General features: G+C 48.3%; 1 protein-coding gene across 2 annotated transcripts in view; it reads left to right on the top strand.

The window, feature by feature from the left end:
• The window catches only part of VPS13D (vacuolar protein sorting 13 homolog D), a 2,738,381-nt gene that overhangs the window by 2,682,055 nt on the left and 41,987 nt on the right, over nucleotides 1–14,339 (top strand). For both annotated transcript variants that reach the window (XM_085608633.1, XM_085608634.1), the window contains exon 68: nucleotides 1,981–2,112. In XM_085608633.1, coding sequence (XP_085464759.1) covers nucleotides 1,981–2,112 — 132 coding nt within the window. The remainder of the gene's footprint in view (nucleotides 1–1,980; nucleotides 2,113–14,339) is intronic.

Here is a 14,339-nt window from a genome sequence, read left to right on the forward strand (position 1 = left end):
GAGGTTAGGAGTCAATCATAACTGCAGATATGCATCTGCACCCCTGTAGATTTTATGGTACATCCCCCTCTAAAACACGTACATTAACTAATTAAAAATGAATTCATAAAATATTTTTGTTCTTTTTACCCACCATGCCACTTCAGTTTGGACCCAGCCATATGCAGATAAGTCTTGACCCTGCTCCAATTACTTTTTTCTTTTGCCAGTTTCGGTCCATCGAGGTCCTAATATATCCCAACGTAGGTCTCTTGGCACTACGATAGAGGGGCACACTGAGAAAGATTTCATAGTCAAACAGGCAGGTTTCAGTTTTTTTTCTAAATTTGTTCAGAAAATATTGATTTTTAAGGCAGAAAGTGCACGTGCTTTATAACTTCGGTCTAATAAATGATTTGTTGCCCGTTTCCAGGATTTAACATTACTGATGGTAAATAGTTTGGCTCATTTTACTCGAAATCTGCAATTAGAATTAGGGATGTAGTCAACAAACTACCTTGCCAGGTATCTAGGATGAGCAGAATAGAAAATACTGTGCAACACACAGAGGGTTTAAATGCCCCTCGCTCTCTTTTTAACAGGAAGCCTGTCAAGATATTTAAGCTTCCTAGAGATAAATTCAAATTTATGAATATTAAACATAGATCTATTTGTTGAATTGCTTACGTGTTGGAGCCTACAGAGGTTTTTTTTCTCAGTGAGACCCAGAACTTTTGAATTACACTAGACTGTCTGGTGTACCCAGGAAGGCACCGGATAGATAGAGGAAAGCAATATGTGGCTGTAAAATTTGGTGACCTTAAGTTCACTGATTTTCGAGCTGTTTGCGACTTTAGATGGCTGTGACGATTTTCATTGTATTTGGAATGGAACAGTCACTTGTTTGGGGGCCCCGTTATAACTCTCTAGCCACGTGACGAACCTTCACCTTATATGGCTCAATTGGAGATCGAAATTTTAAGGACCGATCCCCCCTCCCCCCCGCCTTCTAGTTTCTTTCATAAAGTTATTAAGGGACAAAAATGGGAATTCTTGTGAGGTTCGGAGTCAACCTTAAATGCAGATGTGTAGCTGCACCCCTGTAGCTATTTTGGTACGTCCACCTTTAAAACATTTACATTAACTTATTAAAAAAATAAGTCGTAAAATATATTTGTTGCCATATCTGTCACATTCGAAGTAAATTTGTTCAACATTTGTACACATCGTTTTTCTGAAGTTGCCATAAAACAGTTACAGTCTTGATACTACTTATACTGGGAGATTGAAATTATTGTTTATGAACCAGTGAGTTGTACCTAAAAGAATTTTGAAAGAAGTGCACATTTTGGAAATCATGTACATGAAATTATCCACCGTTCATCTAAAAGTACATTTCACAACCTACCTTAACATCACCATCGTTGCATAGCATGTAAGTTATTTGTTTGGGTAATAAATTCATTGTCAATGCAGTTATTCCCCCTTGTCCCCCAACACCACTATTTAGCTGAAATAATCAATTGTCTTTCACCATCTAAAATAGTCTTCTCAAAGTTCAGCACTTTGAGTGCTAAACCTTCACTTGTTCACCTGCCTTATGCCAAACATGACTTTTGCTCACCATGTGATTGTTGAAAACAATCACACTGTTGGTTCAAATAAGGAGCAAAGCAGTGTTTTTTGTACAAGATTGAGTTTAGAATACCTTTGTCTGGAGATGTCCGATAAGTGCTATTTGTTCACTTTAGTGTTGTACTCGGATAGATGTGCTAAATTCACGATTCCGCCGTTTGTTTACTTAATATTGTTTTAACCTGCATTAAGGAACTTTCCTATTACTGTCTCATGTAAATCAACTGTCTTTCTTGTAAACTAAAGGAAGGAACAGATGCCAGCCATCGATTACATCTTATTGTGATGATATGTGTAAGAATTTATTTTTCTGCTGTTTAGCAGCTAAAATTTAACAGCTAAGAAGAACCTTGTTCTCTTTTGTAGAATACAGACACAAAGGATGAGGAGACCACGATGCTGTACTAGTCCACAAGGCCTTTTGCCCAGGTACTCGGACACACAAGCTGAAGGGCAAGAACAGCTCTTTCGTTTGACCGAAAACATTCAGGATGAGTTGTAAGTAAAAGTATTTGAAAATAATGTGCTCTACTGCATACTTGTTAACATTAACTTCCAAAATACTGTAAAGACATTTCCTTTTTCCAAACTGTGCAGTTCTATTTTGTCATTATTTTAAAAAGTTTGGGATGTTGATATAAGCCGTAGTTGCATCATATAGCAGGGTAGCACATGCCTTACAAAAGTCAAATGAATTCTGATGAATGCTTCGACCTGCAGATTTTTCACCTGTAGTACAATCCCAGACGTCAGACTGGATCTGGAAACTTTAAAGCTCTCATGTTGCTGGTAGTGTGCGCTGACTTCATGTTGACGCCGTAAGTGGCGTCAGATTACACCCCTGAAGCAATACAGCACCCACTTCGACGTAACTACGTCAGTTCCCTTGTTTCCGTGCCTTCAACACTCCCCCCGTGCAACGTTCCTCACATACCAAAACCCTTTGTGCAGTAACCTATCCTCCCCTAGAAATCAGGGTTTTAACTCAATTGGGATGGTAAGGGACAGATGTACAAAACAGATCCCCACTGCATCCGCCCCTGGTGTCTCTCATCGGACCACAACTTCTATGCCTGTAATTCATGTCTGAGCATGCACCCGAAGGACAAAGAGCTGAAAGCGAAAGTCGTTATAGCCAGACCCAAGCAGACTGGCATAGTCAGTGATACCAAAGACCTCGCTCTAAGTCTCATTCCTCACCCTCTTCAGGGGGGGGGGGAGGGAAAGTAAGAAGCACAAGAAACATAACAAGCATTTGCAATGCAATAGGTCTCGCATTTACACGAGTTTAAGCTATTGGTTTTTATAAATGACAATGCCTTTTATTTATGTTTTAAAAATTAATCAAAAATAAAAGGCATTGTTATTTGCAAAGTCAATAGCTCAAACTCGTGTAAATGCGAGACAGAGTACAGGTCTGCCAAACTCTAAATTAGTCCCAGAGGCCCACATTCTGCAAATCAGAACTGACCATTGCGCCTCATGAGACTAGTCCATCCCACAACGTGGTCACCCCACACATTCTCACCCTGTTGCCCACTGTTTTAGTTGAGAAATGTGAGCCCCCTTCCCGAATCTTACTGAGTAAACTACGCCTCTGGCTCCTTAACGTTTATATGAGCTCTCTGGCACCAGTGATTTGGGCTTCTGTCATACCATGACCACACTCAACTACCTAACCGGGAAGAACACTGCTAACCAACTTAAATCTTGGGGTTTCTGCCTTTAGCCACAGAAAAGAAAACCTGCAATCCATGCTCTAATCACCTCCAGACTTGGCTACGCTAGCTCATTTGTACCTGGTTCTGCCTAAATAGGAAACTTCCGTTGGATCAAAACGCGGCGGCTAGGTTGCTTCTGAATCTACCTTTTATTGGTGCTAAATTATAGAACACGATGCTTCGAGAGGTTTGTGCTACTCAATTAGGACAGCTCGCGAGTCTTAAATATGAACAATTAATTTTTTTATCAAATTTAATCCCTTCTCCCAATACCCCAAATCTGGTAACCTGAGGTATCTAGCGCCTAGAAGCTCTTTTAGATGACCAGACGCACTATAAATGCACTTTATATTTACATGACATTAATTTTCTCGACCTCAGATGGTTGAGGAGCTCGGCATCAACAGAGGCCCATAGATGGTACGCGCACAATTCACAGTGTTTTGCAGGAGGCACGTTATCCTTCTGATATATCAAACTAATGATTGAAAATGTAATCTTCGTATCACATCTGTACTGCAGGTGCGATTCCTCCCTATCATCTCACTTTAAAGGCAAATCCCTGCACCAGGTGAATTAACCCACCAAGCTATCTGCGTCGACGGCTGGATACTTTACAATGCATTGTTAAGGAAGTGACTTCCCCCTGGCTACGAAAGAGGAGGAGAAAGACGACAAGCTGGCGCAGCAATGCGTGAAAAGTTTTCTCTTCAAGACAGGGTGGTGAAAGAGAGAGGGGTCAGGTGAGTCTCAGACAAACGCCACAGTTCAGGAAAGAAGACCGATTGGCGGGCGGAGAGACGGGAGGATGAGAGAACAGGGGAGGCAAGAGTAACGGAGGGTATAGAAAGAGAGATAGAGAAGGGGGCAGAGAGAGTAGAGGCGCAAAGAAAAATAAACTGATGCGAAATTTATATTGAAAGAGAAAGTAGGGCAGAACAAGAAAAGGGCGCGGACGCAAAAAGTAAGGAGAAAAAGACGAAAATTACAACATGAAAAAGAAAGTAAGAAGATAGCAGGGGGAAGAAAGACGGTACCGAGAGAGGGAAAGAAAAAAGGTAGAGGGGGGAAGAGACAAACAGCCCAGCACTAGAGGAGAACCAGTGGGAAAAGAGACTTTTGGAGGAAAGGCGAAAGACAGCAAGCAAGAAGGAAAAGGAACGAGGCAGCGGAGAAAAACAGTATGAATGAAGGAGAGAAGGGGGGCTTGTGCTGGCACACAAGAGCAGCGGACTGGGAGGGTAAGAGACGCCTCCCATATCTTTCTCACTGACGTTTTGTGTAGCGCTGGCATGCCATCTTCTGAGCGCTAGTCATGAGACTGAACAGAACGCCTGGATTTCCTATCTCTGCGGTGGAGTAACTCGCCCAGGAGGTTTTATCGTTGCATTCGGATATTTTTAGTCTTGATTTTTCGTGCGCTAAATAGGATGTCCAGGGAAGTCCCAGAATGGAAAGCAAAAACACGGGTCCGATAAACTACTTACACAGGAATCTCATACTCTTGATTACACTGAGGGAGTTTTCCCGCACAGTGTCTGTAATTGCGGGGGGTTGGGCAGCAGCTAAACTGGGCAGACACTCGCCCTTGCCTTCGAAGTTTCTGCATTTGAAAAGCAGCCAGCCACTGAGTAAGGCACCTGGATGCAGCTCCGCCTAAAATAACATGAAAAAAAAATAAACAGAGCGCCGTGTCCATTAAGTGGACGCCGCGCTCAACATAAATGTAGAACAAGAAACGCGAGCAACAGTTACAAGCCTTGGAGATGTGTGTGCGCGCATGCGCCAAAAAAACACAAGCCCGGCGGAGCATGCCGCGCGCGCGCTTGGGGGCGGGGGAGCGGACCCTTTGAAGTGCTCCCAAAAGGCGGATTGCATGGCGGCACGATGCGCGTGCTAGCCATGCAATCCGCTTTTTGGGAGCACTTTTCAAACCCCCTTACAATAGTCTCGCTTTGCGATCGCTTACGCGATAGCAAGGTCGAGACCTAAAAAGCATGTAATGGTTAAGTCACCTCAGTGCCCTCTGACTCCCACAGTATTATCGGAACCAGAGTTGGTTGCCTTGAAGCCGTTGGTTCTCTCTCGAGATGACCATGCTCCTGTGACTCCACTGCACTCAGCCCCTGAGGCCCCTTGGTCCCTTTCAGATGCCCTACCAGCCTTACCAGATCCTTCTGCACCATGACCATTGCACCTAGAGTTCCCAACGCGAGCTCTAACCTTTCCTGAGTTTCCAACTTCAGGCTTGGATCCAGCAGCATTTTTAAATGCCATGCCCTCCATCTTTGCACTGGCATCTTTTGCACCTGCTGGCCCCATATCTTCATGTGAATTCCCTATGTTCATGTCTATGGTTCAAAGTCACTTAGACCCGTCCCATCAGGCCGACACCGACTCCACACTAGCTTGATCCAGCACAATGTTACATGAAGCCCATACTCTGCACAGCTCTGCTACCTCCAGCACCACCTCCGCCATCGGCGCCAGTACCTGAACCTGCGCCCCTGATCAGATCTGCAGTGATGCTCAATGACTGACAGAGGATGAGGAATATAGGAGCATGATACACAACCTATTTGGAACTGATTTAGATTCTCTGGATCTTGACTCTCTGAAAGGAGATGGCGCTGACCAAGGGCATAACCTCCAAGGCCTTTCCTCTGCTAGTGCACTAGACACTTAACAAGAGCTGGTTATGGAATTCCTTTCTGGCCCTCCAGCACCAGAAGTAGTATCATATCACTCGACAAGTGGAAAGTAGGTGATCCACACCAATTTAGAAAAATAACACGTATTTATATATATATATATATGTCAACACCAAGAACTTCAGAATTGGATAAGTACTATTCAAATTATCACTTTTACAGTTTTAAGCAATGTTAGCAAAATGCTTTTTTATGGAGAGAAGAACATTCACTGCATACAGGTACTTGCAATAGGATTTTGAGGGTCCCCTTTAGGTCGTGAGGTGTGAGGGGGCCAAGGTTCTAAATTCCACCAACAGTTTGGTTTTACCTGCCCTGGTGTGTCTCGGTGCAGAGGTGCTGGATGGATTGGTAGCCTTGCAGGCTACACCTTTGGCAAAGAGATGTCGACCTAGAATTTAGCTCCCAACAGGACTTTGGGACAAGTCAGAGAGCTCTCAACTGGGGGCCCAGTTCGTGAGGCATCTGGGAGCAATGGGGAGCAGTCGGTGTTCGTTGACCCGGGCCGGTAAGCCCGGGTGTTGAGGGTTTTGGTTGACTGGCCCTCGTGCTTCATAGACAGTCACGGTTCTTGGTCTGGACCTGCAAAGGGGGACAAAACAAGACATCTGGGCCACTCTCAGTGCTGGCATCTGCAGAGCGGATGTCTATCATCGGCTGCTCAATCTTTGGATTGTTGGAGTCCAAATTGGACTCTAAACAAGCGTTGGTCACAACAAGGGGTCCAGTACCCCGGGTATTAGGGAAGGGAGGCTCTTAGGGGTTCTGTGTCTACAAACTTGGTAAGGAGACAGATCTTACCTCTTTGAGCATGCTGACCTCCTTTGGGCGGCTACTGCATTGGTGGACCCGGGGGTCAGCAGCTTCTTGTAATCGGACTTTTATGACATGCTGTCGAATAAAACTTGAAACTTGTAATCGGACATCGCGGTTGGTGCCTGCAGGTTGCAGGGGAGTGGCTCCTCCACTCCAAGGGAGATGCTGATTGGTTTTTGAAGTACTGGCAATCCTCCAAGGCTTTTAGAGGAGGCACCGCTGCAGAATGAATCAGGTCATTGCAATTATCGAGTCTGGAGCGGCAAGCAGGGTTTGGCCTCAAAAGTCGACAGCAGTCTTCAGTTGTCACATTGATTGACTCTTCAGTGTCCTATTGTTCTGGTGTTAGGGGGCCACCTAAATACTCAAATCTGAAAGAAACAGTTAGTTATTGATTCCTTACCTTAGAATTACCCCCAGGCGTCAGACTGGATCCGTAACGTTTTTCGTCAGCAGTACCCCTGCGCTTCGGAAGGTGGCGTTGGTCGACTCCCGTTCAGCGTCGTGGTCGCCAGGATGACGTCACGGTAGCTACATAGACGCCACCCTCGCGCGCTGACTTCGGTTCTTTCTTTTTCCACGCCAGCAAGCGCAGAACCGGAGCGAGCGGTAACTCCAGTCACTTTTTGACTGACTTTTTCTCGACTTTTGTCAACTTAGTTTTTTGAGTTCTTCGACTCCTGGTGCACGAGCGATTCCCGGCTTCAGGGCTTGCGGTTCCTGTAACTGACGGATGTCGGTGATGGATCCACACCGCGTGTGCCTCTACTGCCTGGAGCGCGACCACGACCCCAAGTCGTGCTCCGACTGCCGTACCATGGCCCGAAGTCTTTGCGGGAGAGGTCCTGAAAGCTTCTCGAGTTCCGGCAGTCGGCTCCGCGTCACTCGAGGTCCCAGTCGCGTAGGAGGTCGCGGAGCCAACACCATTCTTCATCTAAGTCTGCGCACTCGGCGTTAGGTAAGTCGAAGCACAAAAAGAAGTCAAAGAAGCATCGTCGCTCTTTGACTTCTTGCCGTCCGTCGACCGACGCGACAAGGGATGCAGGTGGTGCTCCTCCTGCGGCTCCGGGACGAGGAGCGACCCCTGCCCAGCTTCGTCATTTTTACAAATCGAACCATGCTATCTTTGGGCAGCCCGACACCGCCGGTGCGCCTTCGGGCCCCGCAGACTTAGCTAGGGGCCCTAGGCCTTCAGCGGCTTCAACCTAGGCCTCCACCGGCACCGATTCCACCGGCACCATGTCTGCTGTGTCCCCAGCCTCCACCTCGAGGTAGACACGAAGTCAGACCGGCGGCGAGGGGTACTTTTGTGCCCCTGTTCTACCCTTGCTCTTTGAGACCAGATTGGCAGCCAGAGGAGGGTGAGGAGGACTGGGAGGTGTCTGGGGACCCTCTAACCGACAAGAGGAACTGGGAGAAGACAGTGGTCTGGATACTTCATTTACACTTATAAATTTACTCCAACTGACCAAAAAATGGTCAATATCAACACACGTAGATGGAATATTGTGAAGAAGCTATTGAGGGGAAATTTTAACTTCACCAATAGGTGGGCAAGGAAGCAATTCCTTTTGGTTTAGGTACCCTCACACACCCTAGTGGTGTCATGCTTCATCATCGGGTCACCCCGACGCCTATAAGTCGGGGTGGGCTCAACCACAGTGTTGGGAGCTCTTTGAAGATATTTTAGACCAGGAGGGCTAGAAAATTAAAAAACCTCAGACAGATCCCCAGTTTCCCTTTATTATCGGGTCTGTCTGGGATACTAAAATTACTTAAAATGGGGTCTTTATAGGATTTTTATGGTCCTATGACCCTAGTGCCAACATGTTTCAGTCCATATGTGGCCGTAAAGGTCCAGGACGAAACGCCGGGGATCGAGACCAAGCAGGTGGACAGACGGGGCAGGACTCTTGACGAAGGTTTGACTACAGAGCTACCCCCATTAGCCCTACGATCCCCTGAGAAACGGATATCATTCGAAATTCGGATGGAATACGACGCATGACAGATTAATTAATCAGTCGCTCATACAAGGAGCAGCTACTCTGCCCTTGCTACAAAAAACAGGTTAGGAAATTCCTTCCTCTGTTATCCAGGGTGGCCTCCTGTTTGCCCTGAAGAAAGTCCTGGACCTTTACGGCCACATATGTCAAATACCACTTCTGCCCAGAGTGCTGAAGAAGATCAAGCTTAACTGGGCCCAAGTCATTCTGGTGGCTCCGGATTGGGCGAGAAGAGTCTGTTATCCCGAGCTGCTCAATATGGCCATCGATCCTTCGATCCGATTGCCTCTTCGGGAGGATCTTCTTTCGCAGCAGCAGGGGACGGTCCTCCACCTGAACATGTCCAGCCTCCACCTCCTTGCGTGGAGATTGAGCAGCGGCAGTTGACGTCATTTGACTTGCCTCCCGAAGTTTGTGATGTAATCTTTGCAGCCAGGCGTCCCTCGACTAAGACGGTATACACCTGCCGGTGGAACAAATTTGTGGCATGGGGGACACAGCAAAGTATGTGGATCCCCTTTCTGCCCTTCTTTCTGAGGTTTTCTTGTGCCTACTTTCTTTGGCCTAGCTGGGCTCTGCTCTGGGCACTGTCAAAGACTATCGTTTGGCCATTTCTGCTTTTCTTCAGCTTCCTGATCAGCCCTCTCTCTTCAAGTTCCCGGTTGTAAATCATTTCTTTAAAGGCATGACTCATCTCTTTCCTCCTATTCCCTTCTTTGTGCCTAAATGGTACTTGAATTTGGTCTTGACCTATTTAATGGGCACTCCCTTTGAGCCGCTTCACAACTGTCCTTTAAGACTTTTAAATCTTAAGACTGCATTCCTGGTGGCCATCACATCTGCCAGAAGAGTGAGTGAGCTCCAGGCTCTTTCATCCAAGCCTCCTTTTCTGTCTGTACATCCGGATAAGGTTGTCCTCCGGACTCGTCCATCCTTCCTTCCCAAGGTTGCCACCTCCTTTCACATCGGGCAAACCATCACTTTGCCCACCTTCTTTCCGCCTCCGCATCCTTCGAAAGAGGAAGAGAGGCTCCACCGTCTGCACCCAAAACGTGCTCTTTCCTTTTATCTGGATCGCACCAAACAGTTCTGGGTGGATGACCAGCTCTTTGTTGGCTACTTGGGTGCCAAGGAAGGTCGGGCCGAACACAAGCGAACTATCTCCAGATGGGTCGTTTGGTGTATATCAAAGTCTGCTATTCTCTAGCAAAGAAGGAGCCTCCAGTTTGGCTGTGCGCCCATTCCACCAGGGCGACAGCAGCCACTACGGCTTTCGGACGAGGAGTCCCTCTAAATGACATCGGTCAGGCAGCTACGTGGGCATCGCTGCACACGTTTAAGAGACACTACTGCCTGGACAGCCAAGTCCGGAGAGACGGCTTCTTTGGCCGTTCTGTTCTCCAGGACTTTCTGGTGTGAACTTGGTTCGCAGACCCACCTCCGGGGTTGGTATTGCTGGGGTATCTATTCTAAGGTAAGAATCTGTAACTAACAGTTTCTTTCAGATGAACAAGTTACTTACCTTCGGTAACGATATATCTTTAAGAAACATAGGTTAGTTATAGATTCCTTACCGCCCCACCTATCCTCCCCATCCTGCAAACGGACTTCTAGGGTCAAGGACATCCTTTCAGGGCCCTAGTTTTTTGCATCAGTGGTCAGTGACTTGCATGGCTCTGCGTTTCTGGCACGGAAAGTCATGTACAGAACTGACGTCAGCGCCCGAGTGCGGCATATAAGTAGCTACCGCAATGTCATCCCGGCGACCACGACGCCAACAACGGACGCAGAGCCGACCGACGCCACCTTCCGACGCGCAGAGGTAATGCTGACGAAAAACTTTCCAGATCCAGTCTGACGCCTGGGGGTAATTCTAAGGTAAGGAATCTATAACTAACCTATGTTTCTTAGAGATATTTCTGATGGATACATCTGCCAGTGGATTCCTCACCTTGTGAATATCCCCTGCGCCAGCATTCCACAGAACTTTTTTCCCCAGCAATCCACGCCGACGTGGACGACGTCATAATGCATCGGCTCTGCTCGCGACTCCGTATGACGTCACCGGAGCCATAAGAGAACCACGTCGGCGTGATGACGTCAGTTCCCTTTTTTCCGCGCCGTCGACGCGCAACGGTTTTTGCCAGTACTCTCCTGCTACTTTGTAGTTGTTAGGTGTTACTGTTCGTAAAATCTGTAATGTCTTCGACGAGGAAGTCGGGCTTTAAGCGCTGCAGGGAATGTGGGGGACATATGTCGATGACGGACCCCCATGAGGATTGCTTGTGGTGCCTTTCGTCTGACCACGATGTTGAAGATTGTGTATGCTGTAGGAGGATGAATCCGAAAGCATTGAAGGAGAGGAAGGCTAAGCTGTTTATGGCTAAGATCGGAAAGGAGAAGAGAGGGAGAAAGAAGTAGAAGTCGAGGCCGGAGTCGTCGACTTCGAGGTCATCGAAGTCGAAGAAACATCACAAAAAAAGGAAACATTCTTCTCGACGTCGGTCCTCTAAGAACAGGAGATCGAGATCGGCTTCGCCTCGACGACGTCGAAGTAAGGACTTGTCACCTTCTCCTTCTAAGTCTCCGGGAGGATCTCCTTCGCCGAAGCGGACTCCAGCACGATCACCGGCGCAGGCGCCGTCACCGCCTCCTCCAGGGACTGAGGATTCTGCGGCTCCGGTGGAGGACACTGCGGCGCCGCTGCCAGGTACTCCGCAGAAGGATACAGGTTCGGCACCTTATCCACAGTTCCCGGTTCCAGGTGCTGATTCTTCGCATTTTTTCAATGCCATGTATGGAATCTTTAATCGGGCTGCCTTCCCATCCGGTGCACCGACTGGTCCCGTGGGTCCTATGGCATATACATTAGGGGTGCCGCAGCATTACGCTCAGGCCCCCTTTATGCCCTTTCTGCCGATGGCGCCTTCGTGGCAGTTTCTGGTGCCGTCTGGGGATCCATCTCGGCTTCGTCAGGATAGACCTTCTTCGGAGCCTTCCTCGACTCCGTTTTCGACTCCCTCGGCGCCGCGTCCGGCGCCGCCGACTCCGTCTCTGGCGCCGGCTACTCCGACACCTCTGGCTCTGCTGACGCCGCGTACGACGCGTACGACACCGGCTCCACGGATTCGATCAAGAAGGGAGGCCCAAAGGGTATTGGAAGAAGGAAGGTATAGAGTGGAGGTAGAGGAAGGTGAACTGGACACATCCTCTGATGAGTTTGAGGGGATACAGGAGGCTAGTGGCCTAGATACGACCCCTGAGTGGGAGCATACTTCGTCTAGATCCTCTCCACCACAGGAATTGGCTGCCTACCATGTGGTTATTAAAAAGGCCGCAGAACTGTTGGACTTGCAGCTACCCTCTGCGGAATACAAGTCTAATCTATTGACAGAGGTGTTGCATTCTCCCACTTCAACATCTGAGCCTTTGCTGCCTTTTAATGAGGCCATTTTGGAGCCTGTTTTGGAGGTTTGGCGAAAACCATTTTCTTCTCCGGCAGTTTCCAGGCATGTGGCGAGAAGATACAGGGTGGCACCTGGAGTTCCGGATTTTCTTTCAACACACCCGTCTCCAGAGAGTCTGGTTGTGCAGGCGTCCTGCTCAAAGCATGCTTCAGGGGCGTTCCCTCAGTCTCCTGCTGATAGGGATTCCAAAAAGGTTGACCAGGTGGCTAAGAAGACTTTTTCTTCGGGAAGTATGGCGTTAAAGTCTACCAATGCCACGTGCTTGCTGGATCATTATGTGCATGCATTAATGGACTCAATGAAGTCTTTAGCCCCTAAGCTGCCGGATAATGATAAAGCGTCCTTCATGGAGGTGGTCGCAGATACTCAAGCTGCTGCTAGCCAAGTTATCCAATCGGGGCTTGATACAGTGGATTTAGTGGCGAGAATTATGGGCTCGTCTATAGCCACAAGAAGGCAGGCATGGCTCCGTTCATCTGGCTTCTCCACGGATGTTCAGGCCACATTGGTGGACTTGCCGTTTGATGGACAGAAGTTATTTGGAGAGAAAGCTGACTCCGCCCTTCAAAGATTCAAGGACAGTAGGGTGACTGCTAAATCTTTGAGTCTGCAAGCACCTGCTAAAGGATCTGGTTTTAAAAAATTTAGGGGTTTCGGAAGGTCTTCATTTCGCTCCTTCCGACAGCCTCAGCAGCAGCAACAACAGAATCCCCTCTATAGGTCCTATAGAGGGAAGCAGAGGGGTCGGAGAGGTTCTGGACGTAACCCCTCTTCTTCTTCCTCCTACTCTGCTCCCAATGAGGCTTCAGGGAAGCAGCCCTAGATCCCCCATCCCGGATCATGTAAGACCTGTGGGGGTCGGGTGTCCCACTTTCTGCGAGGTTGGAAATCTGTTACAACAGACCTTTGGGTTTTGAACCTCGTGGAGACTGGGTACGCCCTTCCCTTTCGGTAGTTTCCTCCCCCTTACCCTCCTCGCCAAGGTTACTGCTCAGAGGACCATCTGCTCGTTTTACAGAAGGAGGTTCTGGCTTTGTTTCAAAAAGGGGCGATAGAGGTGGTTCCGGAGCAGGAAAGGGGTCAGGGATGCTACTCCCGGTATTTCCTGATTCCCAAAAAGGACGGCAGATTGCGTCCAATCCTGGATCTCAGAATCTTGAACTTTTACCTGAAACAGGAGAAATTCAAGATGCTGACCCTTGCGCAGGTTCTTCAATCGTTGCAGCAAGGAGACTGGATGGTGTCGCTCGACTTGCAGGACGTGTACTTCCATGTCCCAATCCTGAAGTCGCACAGGAAGTATCTCCGTTTTACGGTTGGGTCGCAACATTACCAGTTTGCGGTCCTCCCGTTTGGTCTTACTACTGCACCTCGAGTCTTCACAAAGGTGATGGCAGTGGTGGCTGCTCATCTCAGGAGGTCGGGGGTTCCAGTTTTCCCCTACCTGGACGACTGGCTTCTGAAGGCAGATTCCCCAGAGATGGTGCAACATCATCTGCAGGTAACATCTCAGCTGTTATTCGACTTGGGTTTTTCGATAAATGTGCCCAAATCTCACCTTGTGCCCTCTCAACGCAACCTGTTCATAGGGGCGGTACTGGACACTACTGTGTGTCGAGCATTTCCTCCTCCTCAAAGAATTCTCGACATTCAGGAGATGGTCCCTTTATTCCACAATGGAGCGGTTGTTCCAGTTCTGAAGGTCCTTCGCCTGCTCGGTCTGTTCGCTTCCTGCATTCTGTTGGTCAGCCATGCACGCTGGCACATGAGGGCGCTCCAGTGGTGCCTCCGCAAGCAGTGGTATCAGCACAATGGAGATCTCAGGGAGTCGATCAGGATCTCCAGAGAAGCTGCAGCGGATCTATCTTAGTGGAGCGTGGAGGGCAATCTGTCTCAAGGGAAGCCCTTCCATCTCCCTCCATCGGTGGCCACGGTGATATCGGATGCCTCCACCTTAGGGTGGGGTGCTCATCTGGGGGATCTGGAGATCAAGGGTCTTTGGTC

Source organism: Triturus cristatus, chromosome 1_2, assembly GCF_964204655.1.
Source record: "Triturus cristatus chromosome 1_2, aTriCri1.1, whole genome shotgun sequence".
Lineage (NCBI taxonomy): Eukaryota > Metazoa > Chordata > Amphibia > Caudata > Salamandridae > Triturus > Triturus cristatus.